The 16,521-nt window shown below is 36.9% G+C and overlaps 1 protein-coding gene across 4 annotated transcripts in view; it reads right to left on the minus strand.

Annotated features, from left to right (window-relative positions):
• Nucleotides 1–16,521, minus strand: part of COL11A1 (collagen type XI alpha 1 chain) — a 159,762-nt gene that overhangs the window by 77,619 nt on the left and 65,622 nt on the right. For all 4 annotated transcript variants that reach the window (XM_063344364.1, XM_063344362.1, XM_063344363.1 and 1 more), the window contains 12 exons: nt 13,929–13,982; nt 12,499–12,552; nt 12,330–12,383; nt 11,689–11,742; nt 8,434–8,487; nt 8,277–8,321; nt 6,787–6,840; nt 6,654–6,698; nt 6,161–6,214; nt 5,651–5,695; nt 4,235–4,288; nt 995–1,039 (listed from right to left, as the gene is read on the minus strand). In XM_063344364.1, the coding sequence (XP_063200434.1) occupies nt 995–1,039; nt 4,235–4,288; nt 5,651–5,695; nt 6,161–6,214; nt 6,654–6,698; nt 6,787–6,840; nt 8,277–8,321; nt 8,434–8,487; nt 11,689–11,742; nt 12,330–12,383; nt 12,499–12,552; nt 13,929–13,982 (612 nt within the window). The remainder of the gene's footprint in view (nt 1–994; nt 1,040–4,234; nt 4,289–5,650; nt 5,696–6,160; nt 6,215–6,653; nt 6,699–6,786; nt 6,841–8,276; nt 8,322–8,433; nt 8,488–11,688; nt 11,743–12,329; nt 12,384–12,498; nt 12,553–13,928; nt 13,983–16,521) is intronic.

The following is a 16,521-nucleotide window of genomic DNA, read 5'->3' on the forward strand; positions in this document are numbered from 1 at the left end:
GAAACACACGTATCTGTGTGTGAGGCTGAGCTGCTTTGTTGATTCTCCGATGTCTGAGATGGACAGATAACAGAATCTTTCCCTAATGGGGCCATTGGTAAGGTCGTTTTCCCCTTTCGAACTGTGCCTTTTCTCAAAACCTGTTAACATCTCTGAGAAATAACATTTTCTATCAAATTCGGATGATATTTGTCAGTAAATTCAAAAGGCATAAGGAACAACTGACAGATGGTCACACACCTGTACTTTCAAAATATAAATGATCTGTGTAAGCTTTATTTTCTTAAGAAATCACGATAAAATCTACAAGCCTCTAACAGATAACAACATTTTGGACAAATAGTAATATGCTGGTGTCAGTGGAATTGTACTTTCTGAAATGTCCTATTCACCCAGAATATAACCTTTTAGCATTGCCACTGAAATCAGTACTGCAAGTGAAACTGATTTCAGGTGCTATAAGGGTGCTATTCTAGATAAATAATGGTCAATATTCAGCAAGCAGAATGCTTTAAGAGCCCCAACACCCTTCAGTGCTTCATAAAGAAATAAAGAAATTACTTTCCACTCTCACTGACTTGAAGGTGACCTAAGAAATACAATGTGTATGTATGCATTCATAAAAACCAAGATCAAAACCAAGATTCTGAAGAACCCTAGTGGGTACTCAATACAATGGAATTGTAAACTCAAACTATTTGCAAGTTATCTATGTGATATGTATGCAACCTTCATTGATTGCCATTCTGTCAACTCCACAATCAGTTTTACTTTAAAAGAATAATCTCTATATTATTTAGAATCTCTATAATGTTGTGAATATATTAAAATAAATAAATATGTTTGTCTACACACAGATGCTTTGAATGTGTCATGGGTTTTCTAGTATCTTCCTAAATAGTTTTTGTAGCAACAAAGATGTCATAAAGCTGAAAAACTGCCAAAGGTTTTTTTTGAAAGCTGTGTAAATAAATGGAAAAGTTTCAAAACTCACCAATGCTCCTTTATCTCCAGACTGACCCTCTTTGCCAGGATGACCCTGATTTAAGAGAAATGTATCTGTTTTGGAAAATATTCATTTTTCGGTAGTGACATTTTATTATAAAAACACAATTATTTAAACACTTGAATTTCAGGTCATGAATCACCCTTCTTCTGTATTAGAACATACACACACAAAATTTTGAGGAAAGATTTTCCTTTTAATACTGATTTAATTTAAAGGAAAAGCTGGACAATAGCTACGTTAATGTTAATGTTTTAGGAATATCCTGATCGCTCCTTCTATTTTGTTAATGTTTCAGCAGTAAAAGGTTTTTAATGCACGACACTCTGAAATTTGATTTTGAAACAAGCAGAGTGATTAATATTACAGCATTAAGACATTCCTAAAATTATTTAAGAGTATGGAATTTATTGCAGAAGCCAATAGAAGGCATTCTATGTCTTTGTTTTAAACTATGACTTGCTTTTAAAACAAAATATGTTTATGTCTTAGTCTTTGTTATATATCACTGACATTAATACTGTAGCACTCAAAACATTAACCGATCCATTGTTTTTCTTTCTTACAAAATTTACTCTAAAATGCTGCAACATTTAAAGGCAATTTAATGAAACTGAAGGTTAATAGAAGATTATTGTTTCTGAGAATCAGTGAGGAATCCTGTTTCCACTGAAGTTCATCAGTCATATTAGAGGAGCATAGTAATAAATCTACAGTTTTGCCAAGCACGTGGTCCCACATAACATGTAGCCAGTTACTAAAACCATTCCAGTTTTGGTGTCATTGACATCCCAAAATGTTTTCAGTGTGTCAAATATGATATGACTTTGATGTGGCTTTAATCTTATATGACAAACCCTTGGTGCTTATATTCAATTTTCCGACCTTGGAAAACAGTTGAAAATATGTTCTTTATTAAAAGAATTATTAAAATAAAAAAGTATTTGATACTTGCTTAGCAATGATTATTAATTTTCCTTTAAAGAGTTTGTCTTACTAACACTGAATATTTGTTATTTGTTTTTTAAAATGTACGTATGTCAGTTGTTTAACCCTAATCTCCTAGAATATGCTTTCTTCTGTACAAGATTTTAAATCTTCATCCAGTATCAGAGGTATCTATAACATTAAGTGACTTTAAAAATGCTGCTATTAAAGAGTATATTTGTATCCCTTTAGATTTCCATTAATTACAATATAATATAGCACCTTTAACAATGTCTCACCTTCAAAATTGAAGGACTTTTCCCCACATAGAAGTGAAATGAAATAGCACCACAAGAATTTTCCTCATCTCCTGAAAAAATGCTATTGAGCTTTCACCTGATCTTAACTCAGATATCACGGGAGCAGTAACAAAGCTCATTACAATCAGGAAGGTACTGCTCATTGCCTTCAATCACTACTGTAATTCTACAGTTGTAAATATGTCATGTCAATTAAAATGGACTTAATTTAACCTGCCTCTCCTGCCCATCCTCTGAACAAACCTACTTGTGCATGAGGTAGGTAATTTTGGGTAGGTGTACTGTGTCTGGCTAGGAAGGAGTTAATTTTCATCATAGCAGCCCATATGGTGCTGTGTTTTGGATTTGTGACTAAAACTGTGTGCTTGCATGGTGTGGAGGTTTTATCTTCGGCCCATTCTAACCCCTCAGTGAGTAGACTGAGGGCTGGCCAGAAACTGGGAGAGGACACAGCTGCGACAGCTGTCCCAAACTGACCAGAGGGATATTCCATACCATATGATGTCATACTCCACAATAAAAGCTCAGGAAAAGGAGAAGGAAGCAGGGGACATTGATGGTTGTAGTGTTTGTCCTTCCAAGTTACCCTCATGTGTGCCGAAGCCCAACTTTCCAGCAAGTGGCTAGTCACCTGCCTGCAGGCTGGAAGTACTGAATGCACTCCTTATTTGCTTTGCTTGTGTGTGTAGCTTTGCTCTACTCATTAAACTGTTGTTACCTCAACCCATAAGGTTTTTTTTGCTTTTGATCTTCTGATTCTCTCCCTCATGCCGCTGGGGGAAGAGGGAGCGAGTGACTGGGTGGGTGCTTAGCTGCTGACTGGGGTCAGCCCACCACAGTAGGGACGTGTATCAGGTACAGACCTGTGCTAACGCCTGATTGTCTCTTACAGCATTTCTCCCCTGCTTTTAAGGTTTAACAAGGTGCAGATTTTAAAATAATGCTTATGTTTGGAAATTAATATTGTTCCCAGCATGCAGAAAACGATAAGAGGGAAAGTTCAAATGTTTAGACAATGATTCAAGATACACACTTCCAGCTGGACTATCACTGCATATTTAACATTCTCCATGAAAATGGTACTTTGGCAAGTAGAAGTGGGATTGTGAGTGCCTGGGTACAATTCTGTATTTCTAATATAAACATCTATGCAGTGAAACCCATGCAGCCAGTTCTGCCATTCTCTTATCCTAGCAACACCCTGCTGAAAGTCAAGTTTACGAAACATATATTTAACTTAAAAGAAAAATTGTAAGGGAAAATGGCATGGTGAGGAGAGAGATGGTCTGAGAAGTCACATTGACTGTCTAATGGCTATTAGTGGTATAAAAAGATAACAGTTTTGATGCAAGAAAACTTGTGTATATGGATGTCATTATGAACAATGATTCCATTTAAGTTTAATGCCTGAACTGTAAAAAATGTTACTCAGGTGGTTACACTCTCTGTTCACATGAATGAATGAATGCATCCGCAGACCTAAGCTGAATTCCTTAGCGACCACAAGATTCTAAAGTGTGGCTTAGGTCTGTCCCAGTGCAGACAATGAAAGAAGCGGCCCAAACATGTAATATGCACCTAGGTCAGGAAGCAGAGAAAGATCGAGTCTATTCTATGTTTCCTCAGAAAACAAGTGGTAAGCATTTTTACAGATGATTTGCTTTGCCATACTGACATAGTAGGACTACAGTGAAACAGTATCTGGCCCTTTGTGTGTCAGTAGGTTATTTACACATCCTTGCAGATGTTTCAGATGCATTTCATCATCTGGGACCACATTTTAAAAGCCTACAGCCATTTTTAGCACCTGCTTCATAAATGTAGTTCTCTTAGTTTTAAGAGTTCAAATGATACAGGGGTTTAGATGGATTTTATAATGCTTTTAGTCTCCATTTTCTTTTTGCAACACTGGTATCCAGAAATATTTACTACTTGGTAAAAGTATTTGAATATTCAAGGGATGAAATATTTGGTTACTTACAGGAGGCCCATCAGAACCAGGAAGGCCAGGAAGACCAGGCTTGCCTTGAGGTCCCTAAATGCAGTAATAGAGACACATTTTAAGGACAATAGTGAACATTCTGTCATTTGCTAGGATGGAAGAACCATTCTTGCTGAGGACTGGTATGTCCTGAACCAGCAAACTACCTTCAATATTTTAGTATTTTAATCTCTGATAAAACAACTGGTGAACCCATCCCAGGTGTACAGTAGCTATAAGAAAAATAACAATAATTTAAAAAAAATAGTGAAGAAAAAAGAAAAAAAAAAACCACCCATATCCAATACATTTAACTCTAAGAGCTAAGGATATAAAATGTAGTTACACCTTGATAGGGATATATAAAAAAAAATATAACAAAACTAAACCCAGAAAGATACTATCATACAATATATAAGCACAAGGCCAGTCCTTACAGTCTTTAGCAAATAAAATCACCCATATTTTTCAATAAGGTGCTTGCCTGAGGACAGGCTTCAGGAATTACCCTATGAACATGCACACACACAACACAAGGTAAGGAAGAATTCACTGTAAAAAATTAACTATTGTTTAGAATGTCAGGAATAAAAGGATTCACCATATGAAAGATACCAACAAGATAAAAAGGCAAAGAGCACAGGTTACAGAACCCCAGTGCTCATAGCTGAAAGGTATGGTACGTCTTTGCGGAAGCCTCTGGAATGCATATATTGTGGACCCAGCCCATTCTCCTAGAACAATACTTCTTAGGCGCACAGGCAGGTAAAAAGCATGTATACTGTTTCCTAAAATCTCCTTCAATTTCTTCTAAGGTATATACTAAACAGTGAATAGGAGCAAAATCAAAGAAGAATCAATAGAGCAGGAATTCAACAAAAAGGTGAGAAAAGTAAAATTAGCATAAAATCCAATAGTGACATTTTTGAAATTAACAGAAGATGTTTCAAAGCACATAAGCATGTACAAAATGATCAGGGAAAACCCACCAATTCACACTACAGTATGCCAATTACACTGTAGAGTTTTGTCAAAATATAATCCTTGAAAAAAGAAAACAGACAGACTTGAGTAGGTAAAAATTTGTTATAAAAAAGCTATTAATAAAAAAAATATTTTTCACATCTTGCTGTGAAATTAACATACAAATACACACTGTTAAATATTGTAGATGGGATTCTGATGCTAATAACAGAAAATTCATTCAAAATAAAGGGAGGAAATAATGCATGTGTAAAAGTGTATATAAGAGGAAAGCCTCCATTGGTTATTCATTTACTTGATGATTTCAGGAAGATCTGCTAATTTTTACATCTTAGGTTACTATTCTGTAAAACACAGCAAAACCTTTAAGCACATAAGCAAGGTTGTTGCACAGAACTGACTGTGAAATACCAGAATAATGCTGTAACTTACTTTTTCACCAGGAGGTCCAATAGGACCTTGCGGACCGGGAAGCCCCTATTAAAAAGAAACCAGTGTGAGAAACCAGGGAGAACAATATACATACATTCACCCTACGAAAGGTCCCTCATTAATCTGTTTAAACACACTGGCAAATATAAGTGGTTTTTTTTCCCCCCTTATGAGTTAGATCAGGAGTTTTGTGTGAGCCTTTTGCACAAGCCACTCTTCTGGCAGTAGGTCTGTAACAAGATCCTATTCAGAACCCTCCTCCAGGTGTGGCCATTCCTGCTGCATTCCAGGAACACTGAATGACTCATTTTTCTCCTGAATGAAAAATCCCTCTGAAAGCTTACTTGAAAACTCTGCTCCCACTGCCCTCGGCACATTTGCAGTATTATTTATAAAATCCTTGAAGCTTTATCAGTTTTACACATGAAAAGCTAACCTTTTAGTAATTTCCATTTATTAAACATTTGCTGCACATTACATCGTATTTCTTGAGAGTTATTTTACACTTACTTGTGGGCCTGGGATTCCTTGCTGACCAGGAGGTCCTGGTTCCCCTTGAGGACCCTACCACGCAAAAAAATACCAGGGCATTAGGTTTGCATTTCTGCACTACAGATCCTCATTGTCAGGACTAAAAGGAATACAAACTCATCTTTGTTCCTCCTGCTTTAAAGTCTACCACCAACTTTCTATCCAGTATGATATTTTTCATGCTAATGAATATCATGGCCTTTTCTTTAATAGAGAATAACAGCTCACACATAGGATCTAAGCACTGGAGTCCACGGTGCTAAAGGAGCTTGAGAGAAAGCATGATTAGGCCTTTTGGCTGAGAATTAAGTAATAGAAGGCTTCTCTTTTCTATGTCAGATCATAATGAATCTGAATATTTTGACAGAAAGGTTTAATTAAATGGAAGGGATGGCATAGTTGCAGGGACAAGAGAATGTGGAAAGGATTCTTAGAATCTACTCCCTTTTAAATTCCCAGCTTGCTTACTCACCATGTTGCCTTTTGGGCCTGAAGGTCCATCGATACCTGCAATGCCCTACAACAAACAACATAAATATGAACAACTTTCAATGGACTTCCATTTTTCTTCTGGCAATTGCAAATACAAACCAGTTCATACGTACAGGTTGTCCAGGAGGACCAGGTGTACCTCTGGGGCCCAGTAAACCCCGTGGACCCTGTAAGAGAAGAAACGCTTATTAACACCTGCATGATTTTTTCTAGACAAAGAAAGGCCCAAGAGCAAGACCAGGCAAGGAATGTCATAAGGAGTAAGAAGGATGAGGGGAAGACAGCATAGGGGTTGAGCAGGAAAGAAAGGAAGGAAGGAAGGAAGGAAGGAAGGAAGGAAGGAAGGAAGGAAGGAAGGAAGGAAGGAAGGAAGGAAGGAAGGAAGGAAGGAAGGAAGGAAGGAAGGAAGGAAGGAAGGAAGAAATGAAATTCTCCCAAAGGCCACCATACGTCTGAACACAGTGTCAGTGGAAGGGCAAACTTTGATTTAGCTACTGTATGGTCATTTCAGAGAATGGTAGGAGATAACTATTTGTATTTACTGATGCAGAACATTGGCACAGCATCTTCCACTATAGCGTCAGCTATGTCTTGGCTTGATGGTCTGACATGAATAGTAGCATATGTTTGTATTCCTCTCTTTAGAAAACATGATGGTCTGTCATACTCTATGCTACTATTCTAAGTGTAAAACACTGCTTTTAAAGATCAAATAAATAATTAAAAATTAATAATAATTTTATTATAATAAATGCAAGGCATTCTGGAAACCAAAATCAGATTTTTTCCTCTTATCCCTAAAAAGTTCCACAGAAGACCAAGGGCTATTCTCCTAAACAAGGTGAGCAAGATTTGGTCTATAACATAATCTTTTGGCTTTGTAAATCCCCATGTAAATGAATATTAGTTTTCATCATTTGTGTCATCATTCACGTCACACTGCTAAAGTAGACAGGACTGAGTCTCCAGTCTCCTCATGTATGATACAGTCACAAATCACTAACACTCTGACGCTGTAGTGACTTCTTCCTACTTTGTGAGTAGGTAGCAGTGTATCATATATTTAGGGTAAAATGCCCCGTTCTGAGGCTTGATTTCTTGCCTGCAATGCAGAACTCTACTCTGCAGTGACAGCACCTGCAGAATTTCAACTGACAGCAGTGGAAATTCTGTGTGTGAGACAAGTGTAAAAATACTCAATGAAGCACACTAGTATGAAAACAGAGAAGAAGCCAGGCTTTCTTTTCTAATAAACAGATGTTTGGAAAACATTATCAAAGCAAAAGGAGCTTGGCTATACTGTCCATGTATCAAGGACTGCAGTGACTGTTTTACACAATACAATGGGAAATAGCCTTTGGGATTCTTGAAGTTATGTATACTTGGCTGGGTATATTCCTGACTTAATTCTAATCCTGTAAGTAGTGTTTCACCCCTACCAAAACTGTTCGTTTGCTTTTCAGATGGAATCCGTACTCTCTCTATATACACACACAGAGTAATTTTTATACGTGGAATTCAGAACAGTTCAATAGAAAGGAAAAAAATCTGAGAGTGACTTTTGTTTCTAACAGAAACAGAAGAATAAGAAAGCATTGCTTACAGCTTCACCTGGGAGACCTCTTGGTCCAACTTCCCCATCTTCTCCCTGTTTTTGTACAAAGGGAATAGAAGTTTTAGAAAAAAAGAACATGTATCATTAACACATTCCCATTACACAAAGATTCATTCTCGATTTTACTGTGTAAATAGCAACTTACTCTTGATCCATCCTCACCAGGTAAGCCAGGAGGTCCCTGTGGGCCACGGTCTCCCTGTAGAATAAGAAAAGTCATTAAAATAATACATCCATTGCTGGAAACAATAATCGATGGGAAGGGAAATGAAAACAAATGTGTTAGCTGAAGTCTGATGTGTCAAAACATGTCTTGACACAATGATACAAATCAGTAGGTTATAGTACTCAGTAAAGTCTTTTATTACATTAGTATAAAAACAAATGAACATTATTAAAACAATGAACTATTTGTGTTTGTAAAATTTCACTCTGTAACTATTCTTGGCCCCAGAACATACACAAACTACTGCCACAAAAGGCAGCGTTACGCACGTTTTTCTTTGTCTCATTGACACCTTCCCCCTCCTCCCACACAATGTATCACTGCCAGTAAAATAAGGCATGTGTACACAGGTTAGAAGTTAATAAACCAACTGGTGGGCCCTGGAATATACATGGTGAAGTGCACTGACCACTCTTCAGAACCACGCACCCTGGCACCAGTCATTGAGAGCCTTGGGACTGATTTGTCTGAGGCTTTGGAAGGCAGCCAGACTTCCACACTTCCCCTCAGAGGCTCAGGCTTTTCTAGTCTATATATGCAGAGCCTCAGTAGATTCTGGACCATACTTTTAGGATTTATTTTTCTTTCCCTATTTCTAAAGAGAGCTAGTGTGCTGCACAGCTCAACCACCACTGACTGACCTCTTTCTGGGCAGCGGCTTTTTAGACTGTGACTTCCTTCTGGCATTGGACAACAACCAAGTATTCATGCTGTTTGCCTTAATTTTATCAGTGTCTCCAAGGAGCCTGACCACAGCTGTGGATTCTAGCAGAGATATATGGAGTTACACTTCAGTGGCTCCATTCTTTACTCTTTCAAACTTTCCTAGGGAACTTTAGGTAACTTGCTCTCTTACTCCAGAGATATTTAATATTAGGGATGTCAGGATTTTATCCTACAGCCTTTCTGTCCTCTGTAAGCTGGAGTAAACATGGGAGAGAATGAAATTCTATGAACTACACTTTCATACCTGTAAGACGAATTAATACAGCAATTTCTATATTTTGCTAAATTTTGGAACTACTCAATGTGATATGCTGGTAAAGCATGTGTTTTTCTACATGCTAAATGACACTCCTGAAAGATGATACACGAGACACATGATCTATTCTCTGGCTTCTGATTAGTATGCAGGTGAAGACTGACTTAAGCTTTCAGACGTTGAAATAGTTCATCCCCTCAAGGGCTACCTTTCTTGTCTTGCAATCACATTGCACTTAGAGTTAGATTAGGAGCTTGCGTTCAGTGTCCTGGTATTATTATGCAGTAAGAACAAAACTTCCTATTATTATCAGCATTCTCAGTTCTTCAGTTCTGTAATTCTTTCCTTCAAATTTTCTGTAAAAGCCTGAATTTCTTTTTCCTTAGACCTCTTCTTCTAGTATATAGTGTCTTGCTTTTATACTGGAGAAGGGTTACGCATCTCCCCAATACTGGAAGTCAGAGAATCTCATCTAGTAACTCCTGTCTGACAACTTGTGTTTGACAGAGGAATAACCTCAGACAGACATCCAATTTGCAACTCATAGTTCAAATACGACAAATTCTAAAAGTAGTTGTAAAACTTCTACTCTAAGGTTATGGGTTTTCACCATCAATTCTCTTACAGCTGAAACAACTACAACAGAAAAAAATGTTTCTCTTTTCTTTCTTTCAGTGTTCTTTATTTCAAGCCAAAGAGAACGGAATATTTGCATTATATGCTGTCAATATATATGAATCCAGAGAGCTACAGCTATATGATATGGCTTTGAATTGAGCTGCTTTCAGAAAGATCACAGTTTGTGCTTTTACAGAAGATTTTCATAGAAACAGAGAACACAGTAATTTTTAAATAGCGGGATGAAAGAAATGATGAAAAGAAGTTATTATTTTCAATACTATTTGCAAATTTCAAACCAAACTTACTCTTCTGTTTTAGTTTTTTTATTTGTTTAGAAAATATGAAACAAACAGAATATTTTTTTTAAAAAAGTTAGTTTCTTTATGATTCGGAAGGTCCCACAGACATAGAGTTCTAGTGTTGCAGGTTGGAAAGCAGACACACATTCCCTGACTGAACCAATTTCTGCTCAGCCTTCGAAGAGTGAAGTAGTGGCAAGAGTTTAATGTCTAGCCCCCTCTGCTGGTCACCTGCTGGTCAAGCTGGCTTTCAATTACGTGATGCGCAGATTTCTTTACACTCTTTAAGTAAAATGGAACTATGAAAGAGGATCAAGACATCTCTGTACAACACGAGAAGTTCTTCTCCCAGTGCAGAGAGAACTCAAAAGAGTATCTTTAGATGCTGTTACAAAGAACTACAATATGGGCCAACACAGTTGAGATTTTCTGGGAAGTGCAGCAACTGTGCTAAGCCATTGAAGGGTGAGAGCTATAATCATTCCTCAGTCATCAAGATTTAGCACATATGGGAATGGTTCTGTTGACATTCCCACTCACTGTTCCTTTTATGGTACATTGCACTTACAAGGAGAATAGTAAGGGAGTTACATTCAGTAGAGTATGTTATTACTAGCATCTGCCTTCAGGGTATAATTTAAAGCAGAAATCCCCTGCTGTGATTATTTCTACACTTTGTAGGGAAAGATTCAGTCTCATCCTACAGATTGGTATGACATAAGGAGCAAGTACATTAGTTGTTTTAAATATTACTTCAAGTTTTCCTAACTTATCTGACACAACTGATCTTTCTTTAAGCTGCAGTTGTTGTAATAAGCCACACTCAACAATTCAGTTTGCAATTCAAATATTCAAATACTTTTTTTGAGCAAGCTTATCAGCAGGTTAAAATTTGTCATGCCACTGATACAGAAACTTCATGCTAATTTCCTTTTCCTATTACTATTTCCTTTGACAATCACTTTAAACCCAACAGGCAAATTCCTTAATTAAGAAAAAATAGTGCAAAACCTAGCTGAAGATGTGATCTGAATTCTGAAAATATATTTAAATGATTAATACATATATATGAATTGTTGTCTATTGATTGATATTACTAAAGTGTTTAATGAGGAATACATTACTGGACAATATAGATATTATTCTGTAGTGTGAAAAGCTGACATTCTGTTTTAACTTCCTCATAGTGCTTAGTAATATTCTTAATGAATAGTGCATTATTTCAGTGACAGTATCAATGTGGTGTTGTATAAATATACATCTTTTTCTTACCCTGTTACCTTTGTCACCAGGGAGGCCAGGAAGACCATCAAATCCTCTGTCACCCTAGGAAAGATGAAATCCCAGGTTTAGTAAATGACTTTTATGTTCTGCGTTACTCTGAGTAAATTGTGTCTTACTTCCAAGAGCTAATTTCTGCCCTTGGCTGTATGTACACTTTTGTTATTGAATGAAACACATGGAGGGGAGCACAGAGATCAAACTCATAAAATTTGCTTCTATGCATTAACACAACAGAACATGCCACACCAACTTTTTCACTGTGCTGTAATTATGCTATTTATAAAAAGAAGTCTACATTTAAATAAAAAGCTTGATTCTATCTGCACTTTGCAGTTGCAAAACTGATGTTACTATTATTGGTACTCTGTAACTAGAAACTGACTCAGAGGAATCATGCCCAAGAATCAAGATACTTCAAGGTTAAACTACTCGCCATTACCATTAATTACCATATTTCAAACGGATGATTCATTCTCGGTCCTTGCATCTGACCCAGCTATCCGAAACCTCAATATTTTCACTTGAGAGAAGAATTTGTGGTTGGCCTGAAAGAAACTGTGGTACCTACATAAAATCTGTCTAGCCCATTCCGAGACTGAAATAAAGCATCAGGTCTTATTATTATTTACCTTTGCACCAGGTTCTCCTGGCATTCCTCTGGCACCATCAGCTCCAGGACGTCCCTGCAAAACCCCAAAGGAGCAAACATTTGAAAATGCAGTGGAACCAGATAATATTTAGATATATTTTAAATAGAAACTATTTACCCAGAGCAGGATTGAACTGTATGCTACCTACCCTTTTGCCAGCTTTTCCACTCGGACCAGGGGCACCTTGAACACCACGAGGACCCTGAATTTAAAGAGTGTAATTCTTAGAATCATATTCATGTCAGCAAAAAGCTAATTAAACATCTCACCTCAAGAACAAGATAAGATTTTTTTTACAAACAAAGCTGCATTTTTTTACCAGGAGGTGTATTCTGGTTTCCAAATTCCCATTACCTTTAACAGAACGTGGGCATCCAAACTAGCCTTTACACTACCAATTTTAACACTAATTTTCATGAGATGGCAGTATACATCGCATAACTGGTCCTTTTAACATAAAAGCTTCTTACATTCTTTTCATGGCTTTGAAGATCTCAGTCTCCTGTTGTTTGAAAACCCTTCTTCCTCTCATGCAAAAATTATTTTAGTCACATAGTAAGTATTTAATGAAAACTAAAGAGCGCTTATTTCAGGTTCCTAACTCATACACAAATGTGAGTTGTGCTGGAAAACAGTTCACCTGCTGTCTTAGCTTTACACAGCACTGTTTTAACTAGAGTAAGACCAAATTACCCCAGACTGAAAAACCTAATTCCACTTTTTTAAACACATGTAACTTTCACCGACGACTGTGTGGGCATATGTTTTTGTGGAAGCTTTCTCATCTCCTATCCAAATGCATCTTTTTCAGGCAAAAATAGCAATGGTAAGGACTTGCCACCCAAAAATGCCGAGAAGGAAGAGAAAAAATACTAAAAATGTAAGTAAGCAAACTGGTACACTGACCAGCTGGTCAGAGTGCTTTTTTATTTAATTGCTTTAGTTTTCTTCTGCAAATATCCATGTGGAATTTTAAGACAGGCATTTAATAATGTAGCAAATCCACAACACCACTTGAGATCTGGCAAAATCAGCATTCCAGAAACTCCTATCATTATTTCTTTAAGAACTCTCTATTACTTTTAGGTTTAAGCTGAAAGATTTCAATGTGTTTCAATGCTCTTTAACATCACTGCACTGATATAACAGTAAGCTAAGAAAGGCACGCACTGATTCCTAAAGATTTATTCTTGCTATGTCACATCTTCCTTGAATATATCCTGTTTAATTACCAATTAAATTCAATCTCTCTTACCTTATGAGATCTGATAAGATCAGAGCCCAAGGTCATACAATTGCAGACTGACATATGATTATTTAACAATGAAAAGAGCCTGAAGTGACAATGTTAAAACAGGTTTTCAAGTGATGACACTCTACATGGGATAATTACTTTGTTGTATAACATATTTCAAAATGAACAATCAAGCTATTCCATTTAATTAGGATAGTATTGTAAAAGCTATTTTTCTTCAATTGCACGTGGAAAGCATATCAGTCATTGATTTCTTCTAAGTGATATGAATGCATTTTCTTAAAGATAAACAAACTCAAACATAACAGGCAATGTTATTGTACCTGGGGACCTGGTTCACCACTTTCACCTTTAGCACCTGCTGCTCCAGGTCCACCCTTGATGAAAAAAGCAAAACATATTGTTTAAATATACAAAAAACTCTAATTGAGTGTTACTTTCTATACATTAACTATAGGGAGAAAAAACAAACAATCCCCTACTCATTAGGAGGTGTGAATTCACCATTTGATTCTGCAGATATACCCTGATATATCACTGTCTAGACACTGGGCCTAACTGGGCCAAAAATCTTTCTACTACCAAAGAAAACACCCATCAATTTGAATGGGATCAAATGTAACATTTTGTTCTGTATTAATATTTGAGAGCTAAATATGAGCACAGTAAGAACATAAGTCATGCAAACAGAAGTGCATCCACTGTAGGGAAGGCAACTGAAATGAAAGCCACCTCTTCTTACCTTTATCTGTGTTGTACAGAAAATTAGAGAGTCTTGGAATTCAATCCAAAGATCACTATAGTCAATGAAAACCCTGTCTAATCTTGTAATGAACTTCAGTGATGTTTTAATCAAGGTCTTTGTGCATCTGGCCCTGGAGAAGTGGAAAATCTAAATAACTGCATCTCTTTACTATCATTAAATAATGATACACATTTTCACAGTGAGTTTTAATCATAAACAGACCTAAAACAGATCTTCATCCAGGATAAGACACTGTGCATGGAATCTGAGGCAGAACTAGTCAAAGTAAGTTTGCATTTTCTTAATAGTGGTCTCACAAAAATAGACAAAACAAACCAAAAAATCTTGACATGCTTAGATAGAATACAGGCCCAAGGAAGGAACATACTGAAGTTTACTGTCATGGGCAAAAGGATTTTTGCATTTCTGACTTCTGAAATAGGTCAAGACCAAATGTATTTATTTAATATGACACAAATCTTGCAGACTTTGGAAAATTGATAGTCCTCCTATATTCACCATAGTGTCCATTCCAAGAAAGAAGTGGCCTCGTGGCTTGGCTTAGTGCTGAGTCTAGCGTCCTAGAGTGGACAGATTCCCACTGACCTTGCAGGTCCTAATCAAGTCCTAAGCGAACTGAAAATCAGATCCTGAGCTGGTACTGGCAGTGGAGAGAACAGTGGCTTTGGTAGGTAGTGACTGTCTGTTTGGGTTTCCCTCATGTAAGCTCTGCTTTTAATTAATATAATGGATTACATTTCATATCTGTAGGGAGAAATCCATTTTATATTCGATGTAAATAAAGCCTGTGAACTCAAGACTCAGTTGAAGCTAGACTGGGGCTTTGACAGTGCTACGTTTAAGATTTCAATAACTGTTATGTTTCTAAATGTATCTTATTGGCTACTAACAATTTAACAAAAAAAAATTCATATTAAGAGTAAAAGCTCCAACTACTTCATTCTTAAAATAAGCTGGGCACACAAAGAGTTGACAGATGAATCTGTAGATGCTTCTGGAACTGTAGGCCAAAAATGTTGCCAGATCAATGAGTTGGATTTCTAGAGCCTCCTGGTGGCTTAGGTGCAAAACAACTATTACTATTATTAATTTGTTGAATTTTGCATACATAAATTCATGAAGGCTTTTAAAACATGAAAGTGTGAGTATGAGGCCAGGTTATACCTCAGCTAAAGGTATACAACCTGCTGTCAATATTATACCAGTCTTTACAAATGAATTCCTTGCTTACAGCAGTTCTATAGTTATTTTATATGTGTAGACTGAATGTTATCCTGGGGGTCTCTTGATTTAAACGCACTGCTGGAAATAGCGTATTCGTTTGTTAAACAGACCCAACACATTTGACTATTTGTAAGTATTGCATACCTATATCAATCAGGAGTCCGAGAGCCAAATTCTCTGCTTGGCAGCAACTATTTACTTTAGAAGAATTACTCTAGAAAAGAATTGCTCTTATATAGGTCTGCTTAAAAATAGGAATATACTCCAGTGATTTCAGTTTCTGGGGACCAAGTGAGATTCTGGTGGGATATTTAGCTAAAATTTACCTGAAAACAGTAAATTTCACCTAGATAAACAGACTGGGTTCGCAACACTGGTCTATTTGGAGCAGAGCATAATCTGGAACAGATTTTTTGATGCTATATGAAGATGAGTCAAAACGACTACAATTTACAACAGTTTTAGTATCATCTAGCTTTCAAGAGTCACTGAAGAGAATGTTAAGCTGCTAGGATCAGGGAAGAACACAATTCAGAGTGTTCCTTACACTCCCTAAAATATTCCTTCAACAGTATGGGATTATGTTATGCCCCTCTGGGTTTTCTTTGTTAATAAAAGTGGTCACTGGAGGGAACAGCAGTGAGAGCCACTGAAGCAACCTTTCAGTTGCATTGTGTTGCTGTAATTATACGCAATGAGATGGATGATAACCTGGCCAGTATTTTCTGTTGGTAGTAGAAGGATGCTATACTCATGTTTGTCCATCTGCTCTCCTCCTTTCAAACTAACAGACACTGTACATTAAGGAGAGTGAGGATTAGAGAGAAAAAGAGGAGGTTGGAAGGGGAGGACTTGGTTGTTACTGTTCAGCTATGGACTGTTGCTGAAGCATCACATTAAAAAAGGAAAGAATCACAAAAGAAGGG

This window comes from Chroicocephalus ridibundus, chromosome 8 (assembly GCF_963924245.1).
Source record: "Chroicocephalus ridibundus chromosome 8, bChrRid1.1, whole genome shotgun sequence".
NCBI lineage: Eukaryota > Metazoa > Chordata > Aves > Charadriiformes > Laridae > Chroicocephalus > Chroicocephalus ridibundus.